General features: G+C 38.6%; 1 protein-coding gene and 1 long non-coding RNA gene across 33 annotated transcripts in view; one reads left to right on the top strand and one right to left on the bottom strand.

Moving 5' to 3' along the window:
• The window catches only part of CADPS2 (calcium dependent secretion activator 2), a 583,251-nt gene that overhangs the window by 18,089 nt on the left and 541,671 nt on the right, over nucleotides 1-23,491 (bottom strand). For 22 of the 32 annotated variants that reach the window (XM_086395851.1, XM_086395848.1, XM_086395849.1 and 19 more), the window contains one exon: nucleotides 9,611-9,718. In XM_086395851.1, coding sequence (XP_086251977.1) covers nucleotides 9,611-9,718 — 108 coding nt within the window. Of the gene's footprint in view, nucleotides 1-8,567; nucleotides 8,834-9,610; nucleotides 9,719-15,432; nucleotides 15,865-23,491 lie in introns of those variants that run through there. The other 10 variants (XM_086395854.1, XM_086395858.1, XM_086395856.1 and 7 more) reach the window with 3 other exon arrangements.
• Nucleotides 14,918-17,110, top strand: LOC147373910 (uncharacterized). The gene is made up of 3 exons (XR_015162206.1): nucleotides 14,918-15,057; nucleotides 16,505-16,565; nucleotides 16,659-17,110. It is a non-coding gene; the product is annotated as an uncharacterized LOC147373910 (long non-coding RNA).

Below are 23,491 nucleotides of genomic sequence, written 5' to 3'. Positions count from 1 at the left end.
TTAACAAACACCCTGTTTTGCCACAATGATGTTGGTTTACTACAACAGCTGCTTCTTGACACAGACTTTGTTTTTAGTTGGACTTAGTCAATGGTGGCATTTTGGCTGCCACTTCTGTGCTCACTTGTGAATGGCACCAACCATGTAGATGAGGCTGCAGGGGAGGCTTGCAGAGGACGTGTTTGATGGAGGAGGAGATCAAAAAACCACCACAGAAAATGGCTTTAAAGCCATGTGTCATTTGCTTATGAAGTCGGGTTTGAAGAGAAGGAGAATGGTAGCCACCATTTCTATGAAAACATCACACTGGCCAACTGATGGCGATGGCTGGTCTCAGGAGAGCCCTGGGTAGTTTCATTAATAGGTCACTGGGAGCCAGCTGCAGTGCAAGTATGCAAAGCCACCGAGGAAAAGCCAGGCTCTGTGTAGAGAAGCAAGAGTTTCCAGACCATCATCCATGTGAAAGCAGCAAGCAATCAATACTAAATAACTTTTGAACTGCTCAACATGTTGCTTGTAATTATTTCAACTATCTTTGATAAAATCAGGAGGGGGAATATTCTGATTTCTTCCATGACTATTAAGTTACTGTCACTGGCTTGGGTGAATGAAAGTAAATACACATTTATGCATTTGATGTTTAGAAAAATTTCTTGAGGAAAATGCAAGTTTTGACATCTTCGATTCATCAGAGAGAGTTTTACCATGGTGAAGTGATTTTAAGTGATCAACCCCAATTTTTTTTTCCTCCTATTCAAGCAAAAACCTCAGATCAGTTCACAAGTGAGATTTTTTTTTTTTAAATTCTGAGCACAATTAAAGGTGAGTTAAGGCTCTGGTGGAAATCTAAAGAGCATCAGCAAAATCTGAGCACTGCTCAGCTTTTGAATTGCTTTTCTACTTTTTAGTTCTTTTAAATGGTTTTCTATGGCAGGAACATTTTTCTTAATTAGTCACAGCTAATTAGTGTTCTGGCATAGACAAGTAATCAGAAATGTCAGAGCTGCAAGGCTACATCTCCCTAATCCTTTGATAATAATTTAGCCTCCTGGGAGGGCCCCAAGCTGCGGTAAGTAGTGACTGACAATAAGGCAAAATTAGGTGGGCAGCAGACCATTAGGATAGAAAAATAAAAAGCACTACCCGATCCTGCTGAGCACCATCAGGCAACTAACTGCACTGCCAGATGAGGTGCCTGTTTAAGCCTGTGTTGTTAATTAGCCTGATTCTACCAGACCTGCCACATATGTCCAGGTGCCTCATGCAAAGATGTGTATTTCTGGGCATGTGCCAAATGACAATTGTGTCTCGTGATCACATTTCAAGAATCTAAGGGAGAAGTCCACATACTTCTTGAAGATTCTTTTGAATTATCAAAGAAATAAGATCAACCAGCTACAATACATTTTTTTTCTGGTGGAGTTTCTTTTAGGCAATTAGGCGTGCTTAGCTCAGGTTTCTTAGGTCTTCATTCACCAACAGCTTAGATTCAAATGAGGGCCTTTGGTCATGAGGAGCCGCGTCTGGACTTGCCAAAGTTATTCTGGCGCACACTGTACATCTAAAGTAGATTCTTTCATAAATTCTTATACTTACAAATGATAATTCAATATTAAAATAAAGATGATTAACTAAAATGAATGAGACAGCTGTAATTTGAGAGCAGAGGTTTTGAAGAGAAATAAACTTGGCGGGGGGGAAGCAGGTAAGGAGCAAGGTTTGTATGCCATTTACTAAAGCAGACGTGACCATATACAGAACAAGTGTTGACTACAACTGTTTTAAAAGAGGTCAAACAACTTCTATGTGAGTACAAATACTGTGGATAAAATAAAGTGGGAACAAATACATATAATTACATTAAAAAACACCCCCTGGAAAACAGTATATTAAAGCTGCTAAATAAGAAACTGTTAAAATGTAGGAGAGGCGACATGCCAGTCCTATGAACATGGATAAGAAACAGTCAAGCTTCTGATCTACTTTTGGTGCACAAGGTGACCCCAGGGTACATGACATAACAGTGGGTAGAAATAAATGATCTTAGTCTCAAGTACATCATTGAGCTTACATCCATCTTTTCTAGTGATGGAAAAGCAAAATAATGGTTAGGACATGAGAGTGATAGCAATATTTGATTTTGATTGTTGATAGGAAAATCATGGATGGGTCCAAGTTAATGTTTTATATTTGACTTCTTTTTACATAGAGACAACATTGAAGAGAAAATACTCTGTAATCAGAATCTATACTGATTTAGTGGTTCCCAGCCTTTTTGGCACCAGGGACTGGTTTCGTGGAAGACAATTTTTCTATGGACTAGGGAGGGGCGTACAGTTTTGGAATGATTCAAGAAGATTACATTTATTGTACCCTGTATTTCCATTATTATCACATCAGCTCCACCTCAGATCAGCAGGCACTAGATCCCTGAGGTTGGGGACCCTTGGATATAACAACTTGTTTGTCAATTGAAAGTGAAATAACATTGAAAAGAGGAAAAGTGTTATTTTAAAATCGACAGTCATATATGAGCGAATGTATCTATCATATTATGGAATTATAAGAAATGCAAGAAGGCAAAGAAGCCCTCTGGGTCTTACTGGGTTCCAGCTTTTGTTTATAAGGAGGCTGATTACACATACAAAGAAATTCATCCAAGGAATATGACTGAAAAAGTAGATGGTCAGTTCTAATATATTCTACTGTCTATTAATAGCAGCCATTCTTACTCTTGTTTTGTGGATTTCAAGTATTTCTGGCAAACCAATGAAACAAATTTAATTTTTAAATAAGAATAGTAGCATCAATCTTACTGAGGATGAATAAATTCTTGAATCAAAAAGATTGGGCACGGGTGTGAAACACAGAACTCTAAAACTCTGAGTCCAGAGTTTTTTTATTTGGGAGTCCAGAGATAAACAAGAGGTAGAAGTGCAAAATTAGTTTTATTTTGAAAAGCATATTCACTTGCAAGAGTTTCATTTTTTCCCCTTCTTACCATATCTTAAAATGGCCATGAAACTCACTGACATTTTTGAAGTCAGTTTTACTTAAAATGCTTAGAGTTTCTTTACCAAAAAGAATCCTTTTCAAGGAAAGTCCTGAAAATTAATCCTTTACAAAGCACTATGTGGATGAATATCACTGATTAACTATCATTTAAAGGATTACTTTTAACTTTAGAAGACATCACAACACAATTAAAAAAAAATCTCGTTGAGATGAAACTCCTCAACAATTAAATATTTAATCAGTTTATAACACAAGAGAATGCTTAATCTGCATGATTTACCAATTAAAGACTGCACCCTGATGTGTCTTCAGCAACATGAGCGCTAAAACAAAATTGTCTCAGAGGGTCTCAAGATGGGCAATGCTTTGTAAAGGCACAAACGTTTAGAGAGTTAGGTGGGTTCAGTGTCTCTCCCAGACAACGGGATGCACTTCTGTTGACCTCTACTAGCCTCAGCATTTGGGATATTCTTGGACATTATAAGTGACCACAGAGGGTGCTCTTGTGACAATTACTGTGAGCGTCAGTTTTGATTTCTGAAACATCATGACTTTTCAACCCAGAGACTCAAAGCTCTCTGGGAAAGTGTCCAGCGTCTCTGCTGACCCATGGGTACCTGGGGCAAGCTCTGTGTTTCCTGAAACCTGACAGCGTGAGAAGAAACCTCATCGGAGGCATTAAAAATGGGACTTGTGCTGCATGCTCAGTTGTATCTGACTCTCTGCAACCCTATGGACTATAGCCTGCCAGGCTCCTCCATCCATGGGATTTTAAAGGCAAGAATTCTGGAGTGGGTTGCCATTCCCTTCTCCAAAAAAAGAAAAGCATTGCCATGGTTTTACATTGGGATCAGACAAGTTGTAAATGGCTTTGATTTGCTAGCATTTTTTAAACAGCTACTGACAATGATGTTTTATAAGTTGGGATAAGAGAGATTACCTCTAAAGCAGAACTTCTTCTGGTAAATCCATATTCTCTTCTGCTAGAGAACTTCCTTTAAATTTCACTGACTCAGATAAGACACAGTTTTTTAATGTGTCTTAAGGTAAATTTCACATGTGAGATTTTTTTTTCCCATTGGCTAAATTCAAAATACAATGATAATCACTAAGTTTAATTATTTTCTTTTTCAAAAGTATAGTCAAAGCTATGGTTTTTTTCCAGTAGTCATGTATGGATGTCATTGGAAAAGATCCTGATTCGGGGAAAGATTGAAGGCATAAGAAGAAAGGGGTGGCAGAGGATAAGATGGTTAGACAGCATCTTGACTCATTGGACATAAATCTGAGCAAATTCCAGGAGATAGCAAAGGACAGGGAAGCCTGGCATACTGCAGTACACGGGGTCACAGAGTTGGACATGACTTAGTGACCAACAAACAAAATAGTTGCTATGTAATATTATATTAAGGCTTCCCAGGTGGCACTAGTCACAAAGAACTCTCCTGCCAATGGAGGAGACATAAGAGATGTGGGTTCAGTGCTTGGGTTGGGAAGATCCCTTGGAGGAGAACATGGCAATCCACTCTAGTATCCTTGCCTAGAGAATCCCATTGACAGAGTAGCCTGGCAGGCTATACACCACAGGGTCGCAAAGAGTCAGACAGGACTGAAGCAACTTAACACACACAATATTGTATATTACAGGTGTACATGTAGTAACTTACAATTTTTAAAGGTTATACTACATTCAGGGAAGCCCGGCTGCTGCTGTCTATGGGGTCACCAAGAGTCAGACATAACTTAACGACTGAACAACAACAGTTGCTATAAAATACTGGCTTTATTTCCCATGTTGTACAATATAAGCTACAAGAATATATTGTGCAATTCTGGGAATATTATATTCACATATAGATTTCAGTATGTGTATCACTTGACAAGCAAAGACAGCCTCCGTTTAAAATATTCTGGTCATTCTGAAAGACTTAACATGAATACAGAATATACAGGTTCCAACTATTTTTCTACCTGTAGGACTCAGAACCATGGTGGTAGCTGTATAGAATATCAAATGGCATTCCTTATGTAGAATATCTTTTCTACTCATCTACTGTAACTGCTACTGCTTCTTGCTTTCACCTGGCCATCACAAAAACACCTTAGAACTGTCTGCTACTCCGGGGTGCAAGACTTGGCATGCAAACAACCCAGTAACTTTTGTTGCCACTGCTGAAATTAAAACTATTTAAAATCTGGAAGGGATTTCAGAAACCATCTGGAGTTCTAGATCAACTTCTTTGGTTTACATGTGCTATCTATACTGAGTTTCAGCCAGGTGACAGAACTTCTTGAAGTGCACTTATCCAGTCAATGGCAGAACTATGGCTAGAACTCAGGTTTCTAGATTCCTGGTCCAGTCCTCTTCCTCCAAACACTGTTTTATCACTTCAAATTCTGTAAATCTGAAGCTGTTGTTCAGTCACTCAGTCATGTCTGACTCTTTGCGCCCCATGGACTGTAGCAGTCCAGGCTTCCCCGTCCTTCACCATCTCCCAGAGCTTGTTCAAACTCATGTCCACTGAGTTGGAAGTATGGTAGGCATAAGATGGACTTTGAAACTAGAGTGACACAATTTCAAAGTCTGATTTAGTATGTAACAAGTCTTTTATCATCTCTGGATGAGACATTTCTTAACCTGAAAATAAGGCTAAAATGGGGGTGACAGCATCTACCCACATGGCTTCCCAGGTGGCGCCAGTGGTTAAAGAACTCACTTGCAATGCAGGGGACAAAAGAGACACAGGTTCAATCCCTGGGTTGGGAAGATCCCATGGAGAAGGAAATGGCAACCCACTCCAGTATTCTTGTCAGAAGAATTCCATGGACAGAGGAGCCTGGTGGGCTACAGTCCATAGGGTCACAAAGAGTAGAACATGACTAAAGTGACTTGGCATGCATGCAAGCATCTACCTAGGTTAGAGATGATACAGGTCAAGAACCTAGCACCTTTCCTGGTACATGGAGGTGCCCTAGGAATAGCAGTGATGACAGGTAAGGCCACAGGTATAATTTTGACACTTTGAAAAAATCAGGAATGTATTGGGTTGGCCAAAAAGTTTGTTCAGTTTTAAGTAACAATAAAAGTCATATTTTTTCATTTTCACGATGAATTTTACTGAACAATGTATTCACTAACTGAACAACATTTTGGCCAATCTAATATCTTAGTCAAACCCAGTACCTTCTGTTAAATATGGTATCTGCCATCATTTACTGAACATTTTTCTGAAGTTATTTCTGTTTAAAACAGAAAGTGTTTTATAAGTTTAACTTATGGAGCAAAGCAGAATGTCTTGATATCTGTTCTGATATTAATCATGATCTTCAAATGATACTTTAGTTTTAATATTTCAAGATTTGACCTAAAAGTCTAAGATTATCCTATTTACGGCCTTTTAGATAATATATATTTTAGTCACTTCCCTCTTTCACACATTGAAGAAACCAAAAAACTTCCATAGAAGCTAAAACAATAATCACAGCAATGTAGGATGCTCAGAAAGAAGGGTGATGGCGTATGGCTGTGTGGGCTGCTCATGGACAATGATAGAGGTACACTTCTCCTTCATGGTACAGCCCCAAAACAATGGACACAAATCTAGGGCAGTGTCCATCTTTTTGGACCTTAGTCAGTGGTACAACTATTTAAACAGAACCCTAAGGTATTTAGTCAGAAACATTAGGAACTATTATCGGGCTTCCCAGGTGGCGCCAGTGGTAAAGAACCTCTCAGCCAATGCAGGAGACAGAAGAGGTTTGAGCCCCTGGTCAGGAATATTCCCCCGGAGAAGGGAATGGCCACCCACTCCAGTATTCTTGCCTGGGAAATCCCATGGACAGAGGAGCCTGGAGGGCTACAGTCCATAGGGTTGCAAAGAGTCAGACACGACTGAGCACATATCTCCCTTCAAATTAGGAACTATTAAGATGCTTCATTAATCAAAAAGATTTTAAGACCAGGAACACCACAAGTAATTTATTATTACTCTTAGGACAAGTTTCACAGAATTTTCAGCAGTCTTTTCCATGCATGGGGCATCACGCAGAAAAAGATTCTTTAGTAACACACCTGATTTCTTTTTTAAAGCGTTGGTATTGGAGGCAGGATCAGTGCTTTGTAGAATAATTGATTTATATAGAAATATTAGTATATATTCTGAAATGAAGCAAATTTCTTTTGGATAAAAAGCATATCCTTTATAAGGAATGAAGCTCTCTTACTGTAGCCCCTGTACTCTTATCTGCGTTGGTTAAAACCACTATATAATGACTCACTGCTGTGTGCGTGCGTGTGTGTACACATTTTCCTTTGCATCTGAAGGTGGGAGGCTCCATTCCCTTACTTACTCAGGAAACACTTTAATTGGAATAGCAAAAGTTTGTCACTGATGCCTGAATAAAATTGTTCCTTTCAATCTTTTATCTGTAATAGACTCAGGTTGCTAACAGTATTTATAGGGTCATTATTTTCAACTGCTTCTTGACACCTAACAATATTATTTTAAGCTACAGCCAAGTGGATTTCCAATAATTATATAATGTTTCTTGGTAATGATTTGTTGCTTAAGATACACATTCTACTTTACCTTTCAACACATACTTGATAACCTCTCATTTACTAACTGTAATTGAGGCAAATTCAGTCTTGGCTAATTAGGGGCTCTTAGTACCCCCTCATCTATGTTATTCTTGATGACATATCAATAGAATTAGAGTCTACTTTTTTGTTTTTAATTACAGTAATACAAGTGTGCAACTTAAAATTATTAGAATGTTTAAGGACACTGTAACTATTTTACAAATAACAAGTCCAATGTCCTACTGGGGATATTCAAAATGACAAAACCTTCACAACCAAAACAGAATGGTTTTTGGTTATGGGTTCCTTTTAGAAGCAAACCCAAGCCATGTCTGATGCTTAGGCATTGGCAGGAAAGCGCAATATACACCTACAGCCACGACAATAGAATAAGCACATCATTTTAATGTTGGCCTCTTGGCATCTACTTTAGTTAGCTCCCTTTGTTAACTGCTGCCATACAAAAGTCTCAAAAGAAGTTTGGTGAATGGACGGGAGTTGAAGTGGGAAATATTTTCATGAAGAAAGAAATTCTACCTCTGTTACAAACTGAGGATGAGTTCTGTAGTAAAAAGGTCACCAAGACAAAAAATTGAAGATGTTAAGAACTGTGTAACACACAGAGACACGCACACAGACATGCGTAGTGGGCTATTTGTAGAATGACTGTACCATTTTTTCAACAGAAAATGTGCTTCCACTATACCAAGAAGAAACACAATGGGAATAACACAAACTCTTCTTTTCTGTTCAACAGTTTTGAAAATTACCACATAAGCAAAAAAAAAGTAAAAGAGAACTTGGAAGTGAAACATATGCTCGTAAATTCAGAGCAATACCAAATGGAAGCAGAAGTTGCTAATACGGTTTCAGTATTTTGTAAAAGAGCCAGCTGGATGGATGATAATTTTTCTACCCCTGCAGGGAATCAAAGCTTTTCGGAAATCATTCTCTTCACACATATTAACACTTAGCTTATTAAAACAGATGATACTTTTATTGTAAAACAGCCCGGGTAGAGGCTAGAAACATAAAATACGAAAGAGAAGGCTCATTGTGACCACCCAACCTGACAAACAGCAAATACTGGCATGACAGACCATGGTGGAGAGGATGACGCGGCAAGACCTCCTGTAACTGCCACAGCTGAAGTGTCACCACGAAGCCCGTGAATTGCTGTTGTGAAAACATGTGCAGTAACTTGCATAATTAAATGAAACTGCCAGAAAAGCATTTCTAAAATGGAGAAGATGTACATAAATAAATACAGTTCAGAGCAAATATTACACGTCAGAATCAGCAACGGAATGGATTATGCAAAGTTATGTCATCAGCAAAGTACCATTTCCTTTGAACTGACTGCTGCCTAATTACAAATAAGTGACAACATTGTTACTGAAATGGACTGCTCTCTTAGTCTCTTTTACAGATACTCAGTGGATGAAACTTGTGGATCAAGGCAGCTAAAACTACAACCTCCCCTTCCTAGGAGCTGCCATGCCTCTGTGAAGACCTCCACGAGACCAGAGCAGCATTCTGTTAGCAAACCTTAGTGCTGGAAAACAAGATGAAAAGGCACACTAACAGTGCATGGCAGATATCTGGCTTTACTGAGATTTATTTCTTTGTTTGCATGAAGAATATCATATTGACTTAAGAAAAACTTTTATAGTAGGGGCCGAATACATTACCGTATGATTCTGTTTACAGATTGCAGCAAAGGCAATTGATGTAAGCTGTACACAATGGTAAACTGGACATCATCTTGCTTGCTAAAATGAACCTTCAAATGATTTTGAGATTCTCATTCTAATAGAGACAATTTCAAGTATAGGAAAAAAAATCTATTAAAACTTCTGTCAGCAGTCTAAGAAACAAAACAATAAACTATTAGCTGTGTAGAAGAAAAAAAAAGGAAAGAAAAAGTGATTTGCAGACACAGCCTCAAAATGCAACTTTTCCCTTCGCAGTACATCTACAATGCCAGCTGGCTCTGGAAGAGTAGCTACTTACATCGAACAACTTTTCTATGTACATTTCCTCATTGACCTTTTCTCGAAGAATGTCTTGATTTTGCCGAACAAACATAATATAGGTATCTGCCAGATCCATTCCTGGTTTCTGTTGTGAGGAAAAAGCACGAGGAATAGAACAATATTAGGTTTTGATTGTGAAAATTTATTTAATCACCACCCTAGAAAAGCATTCATTATATCATTTCAAAAGTTACACTAGAAAAATATGCTTAAGATCAACAATTGTCGTCATTCAGTTGCCTAGTCGGGTCCGACTCTTTGTGACCCTATGGACTGCAGCACTCCAGGCCTCTCTGTCCCTCACCATCTCCTGAAGCTTGCCCAAGTTCATGCACATTGCATCAGTAATTAAAAAAAAAACATCAACAATGGACACCTTCAAACTCCATAATTAAAGTAAATAAAAGTTTATTATTGAGGTCTATAACTTAAGGTCATAGTTATTGTTCATCATTTAAATGATTAGAAATATGTGGTTGTAAGATAGTAGATACCTTTTTTAAAAAATGGCTACCTTGCAAAGCCAATACGCTGAGTATAAATAGATAAATTTTTCCAAAAATTCCCATAATCAATAATCATTTCTTAATTGCAACTACAACTTCTTTTTCATCATTTCTGGCTTGTTTATCCATATATATATTTAAAAAATGTTAGCTTTCCTTGGGTTGCCTTCCTCAACTACTATGGGTGTTCAAGGAATAGAAAATAAGTTTTCTTATTAGGAAGATATTGAACAAAAAACATTTAATGCATGACAAAATGAAATGCAAATCAAAATTTTGTGGGTTATCCATGGCTTCTGCTCATCCATGTTTATCAATACTACCTCAAGGACTTATTTTAGAAATGTGATAAGACTATGGATGAACTAGTCTCCCATGAAGAGCCAAAGGTGTGGACTAGCTAACTTTCCAAAGTTATCCAACATTTCACATCTTCTAATGTTAGATGAGACAGGGCAGTTAATAAAAGTCCTCCTTGCTATGGAATCTACAAAATCTGCACAAGGAGGGGACAGAACTCTGAATGGTTCCTAAGGAGTATTCCTTCTAAACTTATCTTTAGTTCTTTACAGAGTTTCACATAGCTTGACTAGATGATTTGTATACTCTATACCTGGAGTTGATTCATAGTCTGTACTGAGTTATTCATTTAATTAGAATAGGGCAATAATATGATGAAATGGTAAAACTGATGCCCAAATAAGTCAGTCAGTTGTGTATCATTTCATATCTGTAGGATGCACTTATATAAGCCATCAATGGACTCTTCACAAAAGTAAATAACATAAGGAAATCAGATGAAAGAGGATGTGAATCATTTAACTATTCAGGAAGATCCCCTGGAGAAGGAAATGGCAAACCACTCCAGTACCCTTGTCTGGAAAATCCCATGGATAGAGGAACCTGGTGGGCTGCAGTTCATGGGGTTTCAAAGAGCTGGGCATGACTGAGTTACTAACACACTGCAGGAAAGACAAGATATACCTCTGAGTGATGTTAGGACAGTGGTCATGCCTTTTCCTTAAATGAAAGACAGAAAGTTCTTATCACTTCTTTTTTTTGGGGGGGAGGGATAATAGTTTATATACAATGATAAAACTGCCCATCTCTTAACGAGTGCACAGTGCAGACATTGGCATATCTCACTGATAAAAATTAATTTGACTTTTTGCTAATGAAGTTATTTCTGGGCAATGAAAATCCCAGGAAGTACTTACTGTTCTTATACTTAGCCTAAAGGGAAATTTATATCACATACACTGAAGGATACTTTCAAACATAACTTTGATATAACAAAATTCACGACTAGTTATAACCAGAAACAACTATTTATATAAACGTCTTTATTAATCTTTCCTTCCAGAGCATTCCTACACAATGCAGAAAATATAATCCAAACTTCCCAAACTCATTTTGCTGTTTTTCTACATAATTCTCACCAGCAGTGTTTGAAAGTTTAAATAATTGCAAGGGTACTCAAGAGAAACCTAGGCGATTTTCTTCTTTGGGGGCAAGTGGTGTTATACTGAGATTTCCAGTGAAAAGGCAGGGTAATTTGTACAGGATTATTAGCTACTATTAACAGCTGAAGCCCGTAAGATAAGGATCTCTCTCCGTGTCTCTCAAACTTTGTCAAAACACTAAAAATTAGTACATTCAGAAAACATACTGCTGCAGAATGAAAATGACAGAATAATTTTCTATGTATGATAACAAGTCAGTTCCACCTGTGAGTTTCAGTCAAGTGTGTGGAAAGGAAACGCTATGATATGTATAATTCCAAGGCAGCAGGGTTTTGCCCAGCTGGACTGAGAGTTAAAGAATAAACACAGGAGAGGCTTGCCTCCTCCACTGTTTCTCCTCACCCCACCCCATTTTTATTTCTGCCTTTTAAAAGAGGAGTATGCTTCTGAGTTTACACTAGTTAAACACTGGACCCATCAGACTCACTGGAAACTGAGTTACAGCCAGATGAAATGGAGAATGATGACTTTATACACCTGCCACAGACTCGGAAGGTAATTTTCTGTTTTCTTGATCACTTTTAAGATAACATTAGACATCATGAAACATTGTCCAGGAAAAACGTATCTTTTGCCACCTGAAACTAACAGACACTTTACAATTTAAGCCTAAAAGAAAACTCTGTGCTGTTCCCTTTGGCAGACCGAAGGGCTGTTAATACTGAAATGTGTAAGCTGAGACAGTTCTACAACTAAGAAAATTAGAATCCCTGGTTGGGGGTGTGAAGTAAGGCTCATTTAAGTTTATTTCAACAAATTAAGTGTCGTCTTTTTCTTCTTGAAATTACATTTTCTCCCCTTTGGCAAATTAAGCTCCGCTTGCCTAGTAAACACAACCTACAATTTTTGCATTCCTCATTAGCATTATTTCTTCCTTTATCTTTGAGCTGTTTACCTATTCTTGAAACTGTGACATACGGGAATTTCACACCTAGTGAATATATTTTCATGTAGCTTGTGGCATGAGACTATAATCATTAAAAGAATATACACAAGTAAGAATAACTGCAACAGCTGGTGACATTTACCAATTAGAATTATAGTTCTTTAAAACACTTTATCGTTCCTTTGGTGTATGAAGGGTAATTATCTCTGATAAATTGCTGAAAAAGATATAATTTTCCTTTTAAACAGTTTCTACTTACAGTACAAATGTGTTTGGATAGAAGACATTATTGCTGGCTCAGTGCTCCTTCGTGCTAAGACTCCTGCTTTATGGCAGTGAAATTTACATACTTTGGAAGTCACTGTGTCTCATTCCATTAATAACATTATCTTATTAGGAAATAAAGTTTAGTTAGGAAACAAAAACTGAACACACTTGGTTCAGTTTTCATTTTCTGGTGCGTAAATGAAAGGCATGCATGTGACGGCATCAGCCAGACAGAACACTGCTACGCATTTTGGTGCAAGTGGGTGTCCTCAATCTTATCAAAGGAACAGCCAGTTCAACTTCAACAACTGCACATTTGGATGAATTTTTATCAAGAATATTATGTTCTAGAGAGGAACACTTAGAAATGTTTTCTATATCGGTAATTATCAGTTCAGTCGCTCAGTCGTGTCTGACTCTTTGCGACCCCATCGACTGCAGCACACCAGGCTTCCCTGTCCATCACCAACTCCCGGAGCTTGCTCAAACTCTTGTCCATCGAGTCAGTGATGCCATCCAACCATCTCATCCTCTGTCATCCCCTTCTCCTCCTGCTTTCAATCTTTACAAGCAGCAGGGTCTTTTCCAATGAGTCAGTTCTTTGCATCAGGTGGCCAATGTATTGGAGTTTCATCTTCAGCATCAGTCCTTCCAATGAATATTCAGGACTGATTTCTGATTTCCTTTAGGATGCACTGGTTTGATCTTGCAGTCTAAGGGACTCTCAAGAGTCTTCAACATGGCAGTTCAAGAGCATCAACTCTTTGGTGCTTAGCTTTCTTTATAGTTCAACTCTCACATCCATACATGACTACTGGAAAAATCATAGCTTAGACTAGATGGACCTTTGTTGGCAAAGTAATTTGTAATTATAGTTTTCTTAACAAAGGAGAAAATAACGATTAAAGACCATATAGTAAGCACATGCGTGTTAAGTTGCTTCAGTTGGTTCCAACTCTTTGTGACCCTATGGACTATAGCCCACCAGGCTCTTCTGTCCATGGGATTCTTCAGGCAAGAATACTGGGTGGGTTGCCATGCCCTCCTCCAGGGGATCTTCCTGACTCAGGGATTTAACCCGTGTCTCTTATGTCTCTTGCATTTGCAGGAGGGTTCTTTACCACCAGTGCATCTGGGAAGCCCTGTAGCAAGCACATTATGTATAAAATACTGGGTCTCCTGCATTGCAGGCAGATTCTTTACCATCTGAGGCACCAGGAAAGCCCTAAATACCCCTAAAAGAGAGTCAATGTTGTTTTCCATTCTCCACTTAAACCTTTGAGATCCTCAGTTCACTAAGCACTAACCTCTCCGTCTTGCTTTTTAGGGTAGTAATCTCTAAATCAAAATAAGACTTCCTGGATTTCTTTTAAGTTGATTCAGAAAAGAACAGAATGTGGCTAATGAAATGACAGTAAAAGGTAAAACATCTAAAAAATTCCCCCAGGGGCATAAAGAAATCAATACACATGGAAGAGAGTAGAGTATGGAAAGGTGAGTTCCTCTGACTTGGGCCGCATAAGAAACAGAATACACCAGCAAGTGAATGTGTTTAAGTAAGGGTGCAGACTCCAGCAAATTTTCTTCCAGTGTTAATCACTAGTTAACTTAGTGAGATGAACACGCCGTTCAAAAAAAGGAAAGAAAAAAATTCCTCGTTAATTATATGCTACAAATGCTCTTACTTCCTGCCGCTGCACCTAATTCCACAGGTGCAAGTCTCCACTTTCCTCATTCACGGGTAGGTGGGTGCAGGGCTGCAGACATTTTTCACAGCTACAGATTTAGATACAGAAGAAGCCGCTTAACCTTCCACGGAAGGTTAACAATACACTATGCAAACACTGTCATGGTGTCTATTTAACAAGGAGACAGATTTTTAAATATACTATTCTCGTCTCAAAGATTAATAGAAGCTACAGTCTAATTGACTTAATTTGAAAGTGCACGTCTCATAACCTAGAAAAGCCTGCCTTGAAGAAACAATCAAGAGTGGAACTCTGATATCTTGATTTATGATAATCTGCGTGCTTCATAAATGAAATACCTGCACCTGGTCATTATTTTAATTTGCAAGAAAAATGGATCTTCTGAGATTTAAAACAATAGCATGTCTCTTCAATTTGAAGTTGTGGTAGGAAACATTTACATTTCTATTCTGGCATTTCAGATTCAGGAAAAGTCTATGACTGATCATCGAAGAACACAGGACCTAATTGTACAAACACACAACTTATCCAAGGTACTTTTAACTACAACATATTTTTTCTTTTATTGTTTAATATGTTCCTTATTAGTTTGGAATTTATGAAGCAATTTCTATGTTTTACATTTGAATGAAAATGCTCTTAAAATTAAGCTTCTCAAAAACATTTGGAGTAGTTTAAGAAGTTCAGTTCAGTTCAGTTCAGTCACTCAGTCGTGTCTGACTCTTTGTGACCCGGTGAATTGCACATTACATACACTCAAATACTTAAAATAAAAAAAAAAGTTTTGAGTATAGCTGTGATGATTATATGTAAAACATATATACACTTTTTTTAACCAAATTTTCTAAAAACTAGAATAATTATATTGTATTCATTAATATAGAAAATCAAAAGGAAAGAAACCAAACTAAGGTCTTCAAATTAGATTTATTCCAACTTAAATATAAGCCCAGGATAAGGACTAATTCATAAAAAGGGGCAGAAGAAACGTAAATAATGGAAAAGTCATAAGGATATACAATTTTCGAGATTTTCTAATAACAGTTTATCTAGTTTTTTAAAACAAATTATTTCCAGCAGCAGCCACAGACACCTTTCCCTTTGTTAAATGTAGAGCTATTCAAAATTCTATTAATTCACAGTATAATACATTTTGAACCCAAATTAGGAAGTAGAAAATTCTGAATTAGATAATGGCATGTACATCCATTTGAAAACATCTCTCGGACTTGGAGCATGTAACATGTATGTTTTAAGTATGTAATTTCATTCAGTCCCACATTCTAATGGAGAGGGTTCCATTACTCCAGGATCTTGCTCTGGGGTCTTCTGTTTGCTCCCTGTAAGCACAGTCAGTAAAAAAGCAGATTCCTATCACAATGCTGTGAGAACATCTTACATCAGAATCTGCTATAATTAACACTCCTATAGTTAATGCAGTCATATTGTTCAAATTCTTAAAATTCACCTGAAAGCTTCACACTATTCCTTCTAAATAGCGACGTATTTTATGTGTTCATTGATCTAAGTGCTAGCATGATTAAACATTTTTGTTGTATCGTGGCAGAAAACCTTCCAAAGAGGAGGTTATTTTAAATATTAAAAGGAATATTGAATAGTAATTTAAAATAATAGCCCAAAGTACTCAAGGAAAAGAGGCAGGTTGATTTTCAACTGAGACTTATGGGCTTAATTTTTATCTTACTATGACTTTCCCACTTGAGGTCACAAGCGTATAGTATCTCTCTTGCTATTTCTGATTGATAAGATCACTAACGTCTCAAGAGTTTTGACGACTGGCTGCTGATACAGAGAGGAAAGTGCTAACATGTATGTCACACATTAGCTTTATACTATTATTTTCATTATTATATATGCTCAATATTATTTCATTATTATGAGTAATGCTTAGGGTGATTATGAAGATATTAAATCTCTCATTTATAACACTGTTGTAACCTTTTCCCTGTCTATCTATAGTTGCTATGATGTCAACTACAGAAACTACACTGAAGACTTGAAGAAGTAAAATTTAAATGCTGTGGGTATTATTTCATTTCGCCTTTAAAATTCAGATTGCCTGGGGTTGTGTTATTTGGCCCTAATTTGGAACCTTTCGTATTTTGGCCTAAAGGACGCATGAGGATGCTAGAATGTTAGGGTCCAGAGGCAGTTCATGGATTTACCTTCTGTAAGAAGAACGAGACAGACAAGAAAACCAAAGAAATAAAGATGAAAGCAGCAAAGCACTCTCCTAGGAAGCACAGAAGGCACCCTCCCCTGCTCCTCTAAAGGCGGCGAGACTCTCAGCCTGGTCCTGGTGCGATCTGCCTCTGCAGGTGAACACGTCCCAGTGGGCCTGCGCACCATTCCCCACGTTCTGCCTGCTCTCACTCTGACGTAAAGCACTGAGTGTTCCAGCGGCCTCATCTAAGGAACAAACAATGTCTGAACAAAGGAAGGAGGAAAGACACCTCTTGTCACTGAACTGACTGGCTGTACTTTTAAAAGTCATCACTGGCACATGCATGGTGCTTGAGAGTCTAAAATAAATGGAAAATAAATGCAAAGCAATCTAGTGTTTTTCACCCTGTGGAAAACAAATGGTTTTTCTTTTGGAAAATGGTCATGTTCTGAAGCAGAGGGTGCAGGGCAATGTATGGTGCAGGGAGCATCATTCCAGGTAGAAGCAAAGACAATCCTGTTTATATCAATAGTGTATGACATTTATAAAGCACATAATATATGCTTTTACTATTTTTATAATATATTGATATTTATTTCTTTTATTATTTTTATAAACAAATACATACTTTTATTATTATTTAATATTATCCACATTAATATGTGCATCAAGTCCTTAAAAAAGCCTACGGAAGGAGGCAGCACAGGGATGACAGCACTACTGTCACTGCCCAGGTGGGAAGCCAGGGGTCAGACTGCCAGTAAGGGGCAAAGGCGGGACTGGAACTGAGATCCTGGACTCCACACCAAGCCTGTTCAGTATAGTATGCTGTGTGTTTAGTCGCTCAGTCATGTGCGACTCTTTGCAACCCCATGGACTGTAGCCCACCAGGCTCCTCTGTCCATGGGACTTCCCAGGCAAGAGTGGTTGACTCCAGTGTGAACTGGAGTGGGTTGCCATTTCCTTCTCCAGGGAATCGTCCCAACCTGGGACTGAACCCATGTCTCTTCTGTTTCCTGCGTTGACAGGCAGGTTCTTTACCACTAGGACCACCTGGGAAGCCCACACAGTATAGAGCTGAATTCAAGTCACACTGTGGAGAACTGGAGGGTTAGAAATCTTTGGCAAGTGTTAGAGAGAGAATGACTGGGAGAACTGTTAATGAAGACGGGAAAAAGATAAGTCATCTGCACCTTCTCAGGGAGGACCACCCGGATCAGGCAGCAGCGCTAAGCAGCCGATCCAGGGGGAGTTTCCTTGTCCTTGGTCACTGTCAACCCCATCTTGTCCTCCAGGTCTCTTTAGCTGTGTCACCTCCTGACTAGCACAGAGATAGTATGTGATGTGTGCAATAATGGCAGCAGGAATAACCTGCAATAGGCATTGTTCACACACACACCCACACCAAAATGCCCGATAACTTAACGACCTATAAAACAAAATTTCAGAATTGGAGTTGGAAAGGGCTTTTACAAAAAATTCATTTGGTTCCATCCGGTCTCTGCTGTGGCAGGTGGGGTCTTCATTGCGGTGCGCGGGCTCTCTAGTTGTGGTATGTGGGCTCACTTGCTGTGAGGTATGTGGGATCTTAGTTTCCTAACCTGGAATCGAACCTGTGCCTTTGCATTGCCAGGCAGATTCGCAGCCTCTGGACCATTAAAGAAGCCCCAGGAAGGGCTTTTAAATGTCCCTTTAAATGTTAAATGTCATCTGGTTGTTTTCCCCACAAGTTCAGCAATCTGCAGTACCACACCTGGCAAAGAGTGGAGTAATCATTACTATATCACCCTTGTAAAGAATTTAAGTTCTTTTTTGTTCTTAGTACACTGATTTCAGTTCTGCCTCCCACTGGGTTTTAGTTACTGATCCTTGTTCTGTCCTCTTGACCGATAAATATTGAGGCTTCCTCTTCTGCAAAATGGAACTCCATACATTAAACAGGGCTCTCTTAGGTTTTTCCTCCCTCAAGAGTAATATCCTGATCCCCCCCCTCTTTTTTTCCCTCTATAAGCCATTATTTCCAGATTCCCTTAACTATGCTGGCTGCTCTCTACAATAGGAGGTAAACTAAAAAGTATATGTTGGTTTTAAAAGACTATTGATAGATTTGCCACATTAATAGATGTGAACAAGATAGTATAGAACAGAATGATTATTTTTTTAGAATCTGGACACTAGATTTACTATAATCAATAATAATGTTGTATAATGACAGCTAACATTTATCAATCACTAATTTCATTCTAGGAATCTTGAAAAGTGCTTAACATATTTGCAACAAGCCTAGAAGTGGTATAAAGTACCACTTTTCCATTTGATAAAGTAATTGGTGTTCACACAGGTGTATGTGTGCTATGTGTTTAGTCGCTCGGTCATGTCTGACGCCTTTGCAACCCCATGGACTGTAATCCGCCAGGCTCCTCAGTCTAGGGAATTTTTCAGGCAAGAATACTGGAGTGGGGTGCCATTTCCTCCTCTAGAGGATCTTCCCGACACACGGATCAAACTGGGTCTCTTGTGTCTCCTGCACTGGCAAGTGGATTCTTTACCACTGCACCATCTGGGAAGCCCACACACAGGTATATGCCTATTTCCAAACTCATCTAATTATAAACACTAAATATGTGCAGTTTTTAATATATCAGTTATGCCTCAATAAAGCTGTAAAAAAAAGTAAGTGATGCTCAAGATTATACAGATACTGAGCAAAGCAATGCAGCAAAAGTTGAAACCGAGGCAGTCTGGCTCCTGAGTTTGGCTTGTACTTTCTCTGCTGTGTTCCCTCCAAAGGTCCATACCACTTTGTGGGTTTTAGTAGCTACCTTACATTACTGTCTCATACAATTTTTCATCCTACTTTCTAACACAGATTGCTATCAGCTACATCTTCCCAACCTTATAGGGAGGCAATATGTCTTTTGGAGGGGGGGTTAGTTTTAATATACTACCTAAATTTTTTTTAATTAAAAACATTTTATTGGCACAATAGAGACACAGATGTAGAGAATAAATATTATGGACACCAAGGAGGGGTAGGAGGGGTGGGATGAATTGGGAGAGTGGGATTGACATATTTACACTATTATGTATAAAAGAGCTAACTCCTTCTCCAGGGGATCTTCCCAATCTAGGGATTGAACCCAGGTCTCCCCACTGCAGGTGGATTCTTTACCAGCTGAGCCACGAGGGATGCTCAAGAATACTGGAGTGGCTAGCCTATTCCTTCTCCAGGGGATCTTCTTGACCCAGGAATTGAAAAGGGGTCGCCTGCATTGCAGGCAGATTCTTTACCAACTGAGCTGTCAGGAAAGTCCAACTAATGATAACCTACTGTATAGCACAGGGAACTCTACCCAATGCTCTGTGGTGACCTAAAGTGAAGTTGCTGAGTCGTGTCCGACTCTTTGCAACCCCACGGACTGTAGCCTGCCAGGCTCCTCTGTCTATGGGATTCTTCAGGCGAGAATACTGAAGTGGGTTGCCATTTCCTTCTCTAGAGGATCTTCCCCACCCAGGAATCTAACCCGGGTCTCCTGCATTGAAGGCAGATTCTCTACCGAGTGAGCTATGAGGGAAGCCTCCTGTCTCCAGATTAGGGCTATTTAATCAAGAAAAAAATCTATCAAACCATCTGAAGGTCACTATTATCACCTTGACTAGGAAGACGAAGAGGAACTAAAAAGCCTCTTGATGAAAGTGAAAGAGGAGAGTGAAAAAGTTGGCTTAAAGCTCAACATTCAGAAAACTAAGATCATGGCATCTGGTCCTATCACTTCACGGCAAATAGATGGGGAAACAGTGGCAGACTTTATTTTTTTGGGCTCTAAAATCACTGCAGATGGTGACTGCAGCCATGAAATTAAAAGACGCTTACTCCTTGGAAGGAAAGTTATGACCAACCTAGATAGCATATTCAAAAGCAGAGACATTACTTTGCCAACAAAGGCCCATCTAGTCAAGGGAGAGAGTTGGACTGTGAAGAAAGCTGAGTGCTGAAGAATTGATGCTTTTGAACTGTGGTGTTGGAGAAGACTCTTGAGAGTCCCTTGGACTACAAGGAGATCCAACCAGTCCATTCTAAAGGAGATAAGTCCTGGGTGTTCATTGGAAGGACTGATGCTAAAGCTGAAACTCCAGTACTTTGGCCACCTCATGTGAACAGTTGACTCATTGGAAAAGACTCTGATGCTGAGAGGGATTGGGGGCAGGAGGAGGAGGGGACAACAGAGGATGAGATGGCTGGATGGCATCACTGACTCGATGGACATGAGTTTGAGTGATCTCTGGAAGTTGGTGATGGACAGGGAGGCCTGGTGTGCTGCAATTCATGGGGTCACAAAGAGTCGGACACGACTGAGCGATTGAACTGATTGACTGAGGAAGACATCATGGGGCGCCCTACTAGCATCTTTGCTAAGAAGTAGGAGATAATAAAGTTTCTTTTTTTTCAGGAATATATTGATGATTTTTCTATTATGTATGATTTTCTTTTATACAGAAGTATCATGAAAATACAAAGATACATAAGACTATGTTCATAACATGCTATATTTAAATGACTAGATTTGAATCATTTTCTGTTATTGATACTTATATATCTTTAGCCTGTGCTATAAGGTATATCTGATAATCAAGTATGTTCCAGGAACATGAATTCCTCCTTCTCTTTTGCATTAGGAATACCACTTAATTGTATGGATATACCACTTCTTGTTTATCCATATGCTGGACTGAAAGACATTTTGGTTGCTTTCAATTTTTGATGATTATGAATAAAGTTGCTACGAACACTTTTGCAGGTTTCATTGCGGATATATGTTTTCAGATCAGTTGAATAAATGCCTAGGAGTGTAATCAGTGGGTTGCTAAAGCCTATATTTAGGTTTGTAAGAAACTGCCAAATAGTCTCCCAAAGTGGCTGTACAATTTTGCATTTCCACCAGCAATGAATGAGAATCCCTTTTGCACTGAATCTTTGTCAACATTTTGTTATTAACAGTGTTAAATATTAGCCATACCAATAGGTATGTAATGGTATCTCATTGTTTTAATTTTCATTTCTCCAATGACTAATGATATTGAATATCTTTTCATTTGCCTATTTGATACCTATATGTCTTCACTGTAGTATCTGTTCTGATCTTTTGCTCATTTTTTAATTGTGGTATTTGTTTGAGTGTTAAGAGTTGTTTGTACATTTTACATAAAGTCCTTGAGCAAATATATGTCTGTAGCTTGTCTTTTTACTTCCTTAAAAGTGCAGTGTGCTGTGTGCTTAGTCGCTTAGTTGCATCTGATTCTTTGTGACCCCATGGACTGTACCCCACCAGGCTCCTCTGTCAATGGGGATTCTCTAGGCAAGAATACTGGAGTGTGCCGGCATGCCCTCCTGCAGGGGATCTTCCCAACCCAGGTCTCTTGCATTGCAGGCAGATTCTTCACAATCTGAGCCATCTATTAAGTCCAACTTACAATGTTTTTCTTTCATGGATGTTTTGGGGTTTGTATCTAAACTTAAGGTAGTATTTTCTCTTATGTTTTCTTCTAGAAGTTTTATAGTTTGCATTCACAAGTAAGTTGTTAAATCAGTTGTGAGTTAATTTTTGTGAAAGAAAATTAACTGTTCTTTTTTCTCATAAGGTTCTCTGTAAAAGACTGCTTCAGAAAGGTATCTTGCTGGAGTTTTAGCATAAAAAAATAGTAACAGCTAACAGATCTCATAATTTTTGAAATAAAAGTTTATTTCCAGATCTAAGGGAGAAACTCTATCTTTAGCAATCTATCAAGGCCACACCACATCTATGTTTAGTATGCTTTGCTGTGTGTGGCAACTTAATATAATAGTGACATTAGCAAGCTGGAATTCATTAGAGAGTGACTGGCATGATGAAGAGTCTGAGTACAATTGCCATGGCTGTTTCCATGATATGTCTATTTCCCTGATGTGAGAACTGACTCATTGGAAAAGACCCTGATGCTGGGCAAGATTGAAGGCGGGAGGAGACAGGGATGACAGAGGATGAGATGGTTGGATGGCACCACCGACTCAATGGACATGAGTTTGAGTAAGCTCTGGGAGTTCGTAATGGACAGGGAAGACCAGCGTGCTGCAGATCATGGGGTCACAAAGAGTCAGACACGACTGAGCAACTGAACTGAACTATTTCTCTATCTCTTTTATTCCTAGACACTGAACAGCTTGCAGGCAGGACATATATATTTTCATTGTAGCCCAGAGTCTAGCACTGAGTGAGTGTTAAATAAGATTTAATCAACAAATTTAGTGAAGAAGTTAAGGATGTTTAATGTAGAAAATAAGAATTCCTTAGACAACAAATCCTTTTGAATAGCCATCATATCTCTTGGGAAGAGGATGCATGATAATTATTACCAAATATCTGAAGGGCTATCATGCAGAAAAGGAATTAGAACCAAAATAGAATTCACAGAGGTACAGAATTTCAACTCATTACACATAAGAGGAAGCTTCCTTATGGTGAGCCTACAATCACTGAAAAAATTAAAAGAGCTTGACTGAATCTTTTTGAGGGCTATCAGGTGAGGGGGTTTCTGCATTGAGAAGGAGCATGAATGAACCACTTTCCATGTCTTTCAACAATGAAGCTCTATGGGCTCTAACAGATCTAGTACAGAGTCAAATTAAGAATCACAAAAGCCCTAAGAACAGAAATAATTACGGTGTTCCATTACATTTGTATTTAATAATTCAAAATTAGAAACAAAATCTATATTATAAAGTACTCATTAAGAACAATAAAGTC

Source organism: Bos grunniens, chromosome 4 (genome assembly GCF_055505025.1).
Source record: "Bos grunniens cultivar Pamir isolate PY7600 chromosome 4, Bosgru_T2T1.0, whole genome shotgun sequence".
NCBI classification, from domain to species: Eukaryota; Metazoa; Chordata; class Mammalia; order Artiodactyla; family Bovidae; genus Bos; species Bos grunniens.
The sequence above is the reverse complement of the archived record's forward strand: the minus strand, read 5'-3'. Positions and strand labels throughout refer to the sequence as shown.